This window comes from Austrofundulus limnaeus, unplaced genomic scaffold (genome assembly GCF_001266775.1).
Source record: "Austrofundulus limnaeus strain Quisiro unplaced genomic scaffold, Austrofundulus_limnaeus-1.0 Scaffold40, whole genome shotgun sequence".
Classification (NCBI taxonomy): Eukaryota; Metazoa; Chordata; class Actinopteri; order Cyprinodontiformes; family Rivulidae; genus Austrofundulus; species Austrofundulus limnaeus.
Window position 1 is genome coordinate 517,939 of NW_013952442.1, and position 8,930 is coordinate 526,868.

Genomic DNA, 8,930 nt, shown 5'->3' on the forward strand with positions numbered 1-8,930 from the left:
GGGGTGTGTGGTGTGTGTGTGTGTGTGGGGGGGGGGGGGGGCTCTCTGCTTGAGGAAGTTTGGCTTAAAGACATGTCCCAGGGGTGTTTCTGGTCCCCACCTGTCGTTTTGCTCCTCTGCATGGCTGCCTAAAAACGCTGCAGGATTTCTCAGACATGCATGAATGAGTCAAAGCAAGGCTTTGGGCTTGTTTTGTATGAGAGTATAACATTATAACATGATATAAAACTCAAAAAAAGTTGATTTTACATGATATTGCCCCTTTAAGATCAGGCAAAAAGTTGTAATAAGTATCTTTAAGTCCTGCTGAGGGGATTTGTGAACACGGAGAGGCTGAGTTAGCATCAGCTCTTTGAGAAAGGCAGTTGTGTATGGTTTGGTTACCTAATTTCCCTCTGGGATCAATAAAGTATTTTTGAATTTGAATTGCATTGACCTTCTGCAGAATTACTCTCATTCGAGTGGTTTCTGATGCTCCATTTATTACGTGTAAATAAATTTCTGGCATTTCATACGTGGCAAATTTATAAATTGTATTTATGTATGGTGGACCTTGAGATTATAAACATATTTTATTAGTTATTATTACTTGTTGACTTTTGCCATTGAACAAAGAAAAATCGTAACAGTTTTTAACAAAACTGCGCAAAGATTACAATTATAGTTGCCTCTGGCAGCATCTGCCTTGAAGTCTATTTTAATCATGTGTGTGTTATTTCTGGAGTGCAGCGCCTTGATTATTATTTGAGCAGTACAGTGTGCAGGTGTGGGTGGGCGCTGACATCCATTGGCTGCTTAATGACAGTGTTGTTTGTGTGGTTGGTTCTCTCCTCAGCAGAAGCTTGGAGAGCTGGTGTAGCAGGAAATTGCTGTGGAGGAAGATTAGGCGTCATGCTGGGCTGGACTGCCTGCTTCTGTCCTCTTTCTCTCTCTTACCCTTTCACCCTGCCTCTCTCCAATGGCTTCACCCCTTAATTGCCCTCTTTGAGCAGGGAATGGAATAGTATAATTAGGATCTTATCTGGTTAGCATCGCTGAGAGGGGGTACCGAGCTTTCTCTCCCAGTGTGATCCCTCTCTCCTGTTCCCTTGTTACTTGAATTCAGACTCTATCATTTCTGCCTTCTTTCATCTTATTGCATCTTTCTCTTGCCCTCCCACGAGAAGCCGTGTCTGCCATTTTAGTCAGTGCTTTCTTTTTAGCTCTTGACAGATTGGGGGCTTAAATTTCTCTGTGCTTATGTCTTTTTTTATTTTTGTGTTAAGAGAAGCGGCACATTATTCAAAAGCAAATAATGCCCCGTGTGTCAATAGAGCCAAGGAGGTGAGGCTAAAAATAAGGCTTTTCATTTCAAACGTGTACTTGCAAAGAAGATGTGTTTTTCTGCTTTGTTGTTGTGAGCCTATGAATAAACCATTATTTTAATTTTATTTTTGCAATACGCCTTCCAGCTAAAGACAGTATCAGGCCATACACAAGATGAGGCTAGAAGCCACTGCTTTTATGTTTTTAGTAGAAAAATACAACACTGGGAGAGGTTTTAGTGCCTTTTTAAAGAGCCTCACCCAGAAATGCTTTCCTGAATGACTGCCCTGACATCACAAGGACCGAGCAAGCAGTGCTGGTAAAACCTCGGAGAGATGTAGGGCAGACCCTTGTACATGCCCAAGAATTTTGTAAGCTCCCAAAGAGACGATGATTGCACTCACAGTGACAGGGTAACAATCGGGATGTGTTCTGGCAGACTCTGCAGGGCCCGACCAGCCAAGTGGACCCAGCTCTCTTCTGCATTTGGGCGATTACATTAGTACTCATTGCCTCTCACTGAGTTACATAAGAGACTTCTTTTTCTTATTAAATTTAAGTCATGGTAAATTGCCTCGGTTTTTGTCAGCATTGACTTTTTAGGCCAATTTAATGGTCGCCTAGTTTAGCTGACAGTCATGAGACTGACCTGGCATTTATTGCCCTGGAAGTGGTCAAATGTGGGATTTTTGAAAAGCCGAGCAGAACAAACTGAGCTGAGACATGTGCATGCAAGAGGCTGCTTGACCTGCCGTCCTTATCAATAACTTCTGTAGGATTGTGCTGTGGCACTGCAGCAGTCACTGGATCGATCCTGGTGTGTAAATGTAGCAGCAACGTCTTCAATGTCTTTGGTTGTTTCTCATTTGAAGGATTTCATTTGTGGTAAGTGAGAGGTTTCCTTGCTCAGTTGTGGTTTACCCTTTTTTTTTGTTTGACTTAGTAACCATGACTCTGAGTGGCTCAAGGTTAAACATTACAGTGGATGAAATTAGTGTTTAACTAACTAACGCTCTTTGTTGTGCTGCAAAGCCTCTTGCTTTGCCCTAGGCCCAGTGGAAGTGCTGGTAGACAAGATCTATTCTGAGATCTCAGCTGCAGCAACAACAATAAGACTTCAGGCAGAGGACTGCCCGGCTAAACTAAAGTTATTGATTTTCAGAATTCATTTTCATTATAAAACCTCAGGGACTAAAGTCTGAAAATTACTTTGTTTAGTTTAGAGAAAGTAACAAGTCCGGAGGAAACCTTGTGGGATGGGTTGATTAGATTCAAACAGATTGCAGGCTAATGATACATCCTGCAGCCTGAACTGTTCTTTCTCATGTCTGACTGTTCTTAATTCTCTCTGCCTTGCTTGTGTTGTGGGGACACCCTGGGGTTCACTCCCTCTTACCTATCTACCACTGTCCTAGCCAGAAGGAACGATTCTTTGTTTATTTATTTATTTTGTCTGGTAGCATCAGTTACTTCTCAAATGAAAAATGTCTGCCTTCTAATAAATGCATGTTTACTCTTAATTTTTCATTTTTTTCTTTTGTTTTGGGGGATATTTGTTGGAAAGGATTAGGACAAGATGATTAACTGCTAGGCTACTTTTTCTAGGACATTCAAATTGTCTTTAAGCTAACATCACTCTTTTGTTTTCTCTTGCAGTCACAGAGAAAGAGGTGCAGCAGTGGTGAGTGTGTATATTTACTTTTAATGAGAATGTTTCCTGTCCTGATGTGAAGTTAGCAATAAATCAGAGCTGCTGTCATAACTTGAATCAGAGGTTTGCAACATGATCCACTTACAAAAACCACCTTAGAGAGTTTTTTTTTCCCCGTTGTTTTTTTTTAATCCATGGAAAGTGTTTTTACAGTTGGTTTCATTGCTGATTTGAAACTATCTCCCTCACACGTCTCTGAAGACAGATGATATCTGAAAATAGAACAACTTTGAAGCTTTGCACAGGCTAAATGACTCTTAAGGCTGATAATACTGATATAAACATTTCCATGATGCATTCCTCCGCAACCTTTTTACTCGTTTGCAACATGGATGTCTGATAAGCGAGGAATGACGGGGGTGCCTCACTGTGAGGCTTTCATGTCTGCATGGCCACAGAGCCTCCACAGGGTTGCAGATTAGTAATCCTTCCTGTCAGATTTTGTACCTGTTAGTCAGCGTGGCCTGCACCAGTGTCGTCACGCTGAGGCTGAGCCTTTGTTCTTTCCAAGTCAGTATTTACAGTTTATTCACAAAGTAAATATAGATTTTTTTGGCTAGAAATGTGAAAAGTAAACTCAAATCAGACAAGAATAATCTAACGCTCTTTGTTGTGCGTTAGTTCAAAACTGCTCACAGATGGATAAGTAACAATGAACCTTCATTACAAAGATGAGTCAAGTATGAGTTTAGTCATTGCTTTTCTTTTTGGCTCGATGCTGGTGGGGGGGGGGGTGTATGTCAGAGGAGAGACCTTAGTAAGGAAGTCATCATGTTTCTGTGTTCACACTTCAGTTCTCCTGCTTTGGATTTGGATTACAGCGGTCAAATTCTGCATGCATGGAAAGAGCTTCGACTCGAGCGGTAGTTGCTCTTCGTATCTGCCATTAAGATTTTTCACGGAGGGGAGAAGCCACACAGCAGCAGTGGCTGCAGCATGAGAGGAAACCCTTACATTGGAGAGTCTTTGAGCTGGCCAGTCTGGGGGCTGCTTGAGTGCACTTGGACCGAATAACTCCCTCCCCCTACAGCCCTTTTGAACCTCCACCCCGCCGGCTGTGCAGCCTGCTAGGCTCACCAGCACCCTTACTGTCTTTCACAGGATTTTTTTTTTGCACGAGTCCTCACTTGAAGATCAGCAGCAATCAACACGAACGAGTGTGAGGGATGAGAGGGAATTTCACCAGGGGAAATGCCAGATGGCGTGTAATTAGAGCACAGGCACAGACACAAAAGAATTAGCAGGGTTAGATAAATGCCTGTGTTTGTGCGTTAAGTTTGTTCCTCTTTTTAATTCTCCTCTAAGGGAACGTCATTAGTATGCCTGAGGCCTACCTGAAATCAATAACAAAATCCCACGGCTCAGTGATGTTCCTGCCAGAGAGGCAAGAGCAAAAGAAACATCCTGTGCCGCTCTTTAACGAGCCACCATTGGTAGATGCCAACGACAAGCTGCCGCCGGTGCCAGTAATGAATACTTTATCATCATGCCAGATCGCCAGTGTGGTCTGATACTGCATGTTACATTAGTACCAGCACAATCAGACTGTGTGTGTCCTGACACTAGTGTCACCACAAAGATCTGCTGTACATGATGTGTTCCTGGCAAAAGAGGCTGGCTCTGTTTGTGAATCTGAAAATATGACACTGCAAATCTGTTTACAGTGTGGAGCAGCGCTTACTGTACCCACTGTACCAGTGATTGAGTGTAAACTCTTTATGTAACTGCACTGTGAAATGTGGACAGAATCCCAACAATGTCAGCAGTTATTCATGCTAGGCTTTTCATTGTGTGCCTTTTAAAACATTGTGTTACTGTTGACGGATCAGTTACATCTCTATACCAGTAAGTAGTTCAGTATACAAACTAGGTTTTAGACAGCAATAATAGGCCAGTTTAATAAATATTTGACAAACTCAAATGTTGTCTGCACAGGTATACATTTATTTTTCATTAGTTCATTAGTTTTTCATTAGGGCTTAAAAATCTGTACTTATATGTGAGCTGGGTAAATATAGGCACATCTTGATTTAATTCTTATTTAAAGCAAATCTTGTGACTCTGTCAACGTAAGTTCAGCGCTAAACCACTTGAGTAGTTTTTGAAAAGATTGCACATTTGTGTGTTTAGAGTTATTCATTCAGGTGCTCTTAAGATTTCAAGAGAAGGACAACTTCAGGCAGTTTGAGTGCAAGACATAAAGGAGTACTTGAGAGATTTAGCATTTCTTCTAATTTTTTGCTCGTTAGAACAATTGTGTTAGAAATAGGGCAGCACTAGCTGACATATTTTAATTATGTAATTCTGTCAGTGATTATTGTTTTCATTCATGCCTCCTGTATGCTTTCTTTCTTTAAATAAAAAACCTGCTGTCTGTAACTAGATGTCAATGTTTTTTCACAAAATAATTCATAAATTCTACAAAAACCTAAAGCTCTGAGCTTGTATGTTTGACAATAAGGTCCACAAGAGGGCACACAATGACACCAAGTCAGATTTAAATACTTGTATTAGTATACTTATTTTACCATAAACATTTATTATTATGGTCATTTAATGGAAATCATTTAGGTGCACACATTAGAGATTTGTTCTCAAGCATCAAACTGTGACCTGATGGGCTAACAGTGTATTTTTTCAAAAATGATTCAACTTTACACGTTGCATAAAGTCTTGCACTCAACTGTATCCAGATTTCACAGCTGCACCGTCTACAGTTCCAAATAAAACATTTAAGATTTTTTTAGACAGCTCAAAGTGCATCCAATCTTCTCTAGCCATGTTGAGTTGTGAACTTTATAATTACCAGTCACATAACTTTATATTTACCATTATAATTATCATGCGATGCTGAGATTTATTTCCTCAGTTCTGTCATTAGTTTATTCATGGTGAAAAACACATTTTTTTCAACGTGTGATGATGTATGTATTGTAGCAGCTTGAGACTGTAATGAAGCTATGAAAGGAAACAGACAACATTCACCAGAAAAGCGTCTTTTTGTTTGTTGTAGGAGTTGATGGTAAAACATTGAATTTCTGAATATATTAAAGAACATCACTTAAGTTCTGTGATCAGTGTTAAATGAGTTGCCAGTTTTAGAGAGCCAAATATAAATTTATATATATTTTTTCCATTTAAAAAAGAAGCGTAACATAGCTGTGTTAAGTTAGTTTTGTTCATTTTATCATTTATTTGATGCTCTTTTATTACATATGTAATAGATGTGTTCCTTGCCCTTACATAAAAAAATTGAATTTTCAAGCTTTTTATGGTGATCACATAATGTGTGTACTAACAGTTCTTTGTCCAAACACACGTACACCAAGAACATGGCATTCAGTCTTTATTATTGGTGCAAGATTCAAATTTTTTATAGTCATATCAAAAAAATGACTAAAGAATTCAGCTGAAGAGGGCTGACTTTGGATTATGACATGAATTGTGTCTTCTGCACTTTGAATACCAAATAGGTTTTACTTTGCATTATAGTGAGCTGAGCTTTCAATTTCCTGCATATCTCCTTATAATTCAGATGTGAGAGTTGCATAGTTCGGCTGTCGTCTCTTCGTGTTGGACTTTTTTTTTTTCCAAGCTGCTGCTCAAAGCAGCTTCCCATCTCTTAGCCTTTATGAAGCTGGCTTCATTATCTGCAGTCAGATTAAAAGTAAAGAAGAATTAAGGAGGAGTGGAGAGGAGTGTACATGAAGAACCTCAGCACTGGCCACCATTCTTTATCAGAGCTCTCCTTTTTTTTGCCTTAATTATCACTCTGCTTTTTTCTGCTTCAAAAAGCCTGACCAGAATCTGAGACGTATTTGCACAGCTCCCCGTTGCATCATTTTTGCACAGTCTTTTTGTCATTTCCCTGCTATTTTCTCTTTTCACTGTTCATCATTTAATATTGTTGAGACTAAACCTGTCAACCTCGGTCCTTGACCTGTTTTGTGTCGACTGTTTCTGTTACAAAGACATTCCAGGAAACTGCCTACCTTTGAGTGACTGCACTTCAAATAGTCTATGAGATGCTTCTATATTTAGGCTAGAGATGTGGGGATGCTCTCTAGATATGTCTTTTCCAGGGGCGAGAGGAAACTCAGACTTATCTATCAGCTGCAAGTTTTATCAAAAGAGAAGCAGGGAGGAATTTGATTAGAGTTAACCACCTTTGGCTTGCTATTGGATTAAGGCCTTCTTCTTATCTGTAAATGAGACTAATAGTTTTGCACTTTACCTTTTGATTTAGCGCTTTCCTTGAGGCACACACCCTTAATGCCACAGTAGAGGCAAGGAGGTGACTTTCTAGTGTCTTGTCATTTTTGTCTGACCCTGCCTTGATTCTGAATTCTACTTAGATTGTTTAAAACATTCTGAAAAATCTTTAATTGTGTTTTATTTTTCAGGTACAAAGGCTTCATTAAAGATTGTCCAAGTGGGCAGCTAGATGCTGTGGGCTTCCAAAAGATATACAAACAGTTCTTTCCTTTCGGAGATCCTACCAAGTTTGCTTCATTCGTCTTTAATGTATTCGATGAAAATAAGGTTCGTAATCAAATTTTTGTTGCTTCAAACTCACCACAAGCAGTTGAAAGTTCTGCTGAAAGGCACAGACTGAGCTAAAAGCTCATTTGTTCTCAGATCAGGCTACGATTTCTCCTTGTCCACGACTTGAGTTGAATAAAAAGCTGGAATGAATCAGCACAAATCTGATTTGTTTCAACTCACATTTGTTATTCCATGAATCTCCCTTCACTTTTTTTCCTGTTAAGATGTTGTAGTGTTTGATTTGTGAGCATTTTTTTTCACACTCACTTGTAATGAAAGCTGTTTGTCAACAGTTTTCAAAGAATAAAGTTCTCAGACAAAATGTAGCTTTGGTGTTAATACCATTACAGTATACATACATAAAATTAAAAGCAACAGTATTTCTATCAGTTATTTTGTTAATGAATTAGTCCTGAAATAGGATAGCGAGTACCGTTTTATATAACTGGATCAAAAATTGTAAAAAGAAGCAGAATAAATGAACATTATCAACAATGTCAATGCATATTTTAAAATCACCATTATCATCAGTAGAGGTAAAATTGTGTTTCTGTATAATGTTCTCTTTTTTACTTTGTGATTTTAGGAATTTATAAAGATGAAGAACACTGACGACAAAATCATCTCTGTAAATTCATCTTTTTTAACATCCTAGTATTGAGTATTTCAACATTGCAGATATCTCTGTTTGCTACTTTATTCATTTTTCATAAAGTCTAATATTATTTATAGCTTCTGTTCAATAAAATGACATTACAGTATTCAGCTAACTTTTCTTAAAAACAACTTTTTTCACATTGTGTAATATGTTTGTGGTTAATTTTATCATTTTATTTTAAATTATTTGTTGTTGTTGGGTGTTTTTTGTGTTTTTTTTTTTTATATTTTTTTGTGAAGAGACACATCCCGAATTTAAGGACTTGATGACAAAGCAGGTTTTAACAAGGCCAACCTATGATTGAATATTTGTGTGAGTTAATTCCCCCTTAGCTGCACGTGATTATTATGACCCCCCGCACGCAAAGTGTAAGCGGGAGTCAAATTGTTTTCGTACTGTTTATTTATTTATTTTTTTCAATGAATTTTGGTCAACCGTAGCACAAAAACGGCTGCATCAATCAACATGAAATTTAGCAGGACTATAGGTTTTACAATAGACCCCATATTTGAGGAGGGGGCTCCTTTCAAAATGGGGGTGTCTGGACATGCAAAAATGCTTGTAACTCAAAAACTGTTCAACATGGAAGCTTCAGATTTCTTTTGTTGTTTAGCTCTGATGAAGGGCTATCCATCAGGTCAACCCCCCACCCCCAAACAAAAAAAAAAAAAAAAAAAAAAAAAACCCCCACCCAAACCACTACAATTTTGG

The 8,930-nt window shown here is 38.6% G+C and overlaps 1 protein-coding gene across 4 annotated transcripts in view; it reads left to right on the plus strand.

Annotated features, from left to right (window-relative positions):
- LOC106516689 (neuronal calcium sensor 1) overlaps positions 1–8,930 on the plus strand; it is a 17,259-nt gene that overhangs the window by 2,728 nt on the left and 5,601 nt on the right. For 3 of the 4 annotated variants that reach the window (XM_014007165.1, XM_014007167.1, XM_014007166.1), the window contains exons 4-6: positions 2,962–2,986; positions 7,420–7,558; positions 8,148–8,189. In XM_014007165.1, coding sequence (XP_013862619.1) covers positions 2,962–2,986; positions 7,420–7,558; positions 8,148–8,189 — 206 coding nt within the window. The remainder of the gene's footprint in view (positions 1–2,961; positions 2,987–7,419; positions 7,559–8,147; positions 8,190–8,930) is intronic. The other variant, XM_014007169.1, reaches the window with a different exon arrangement.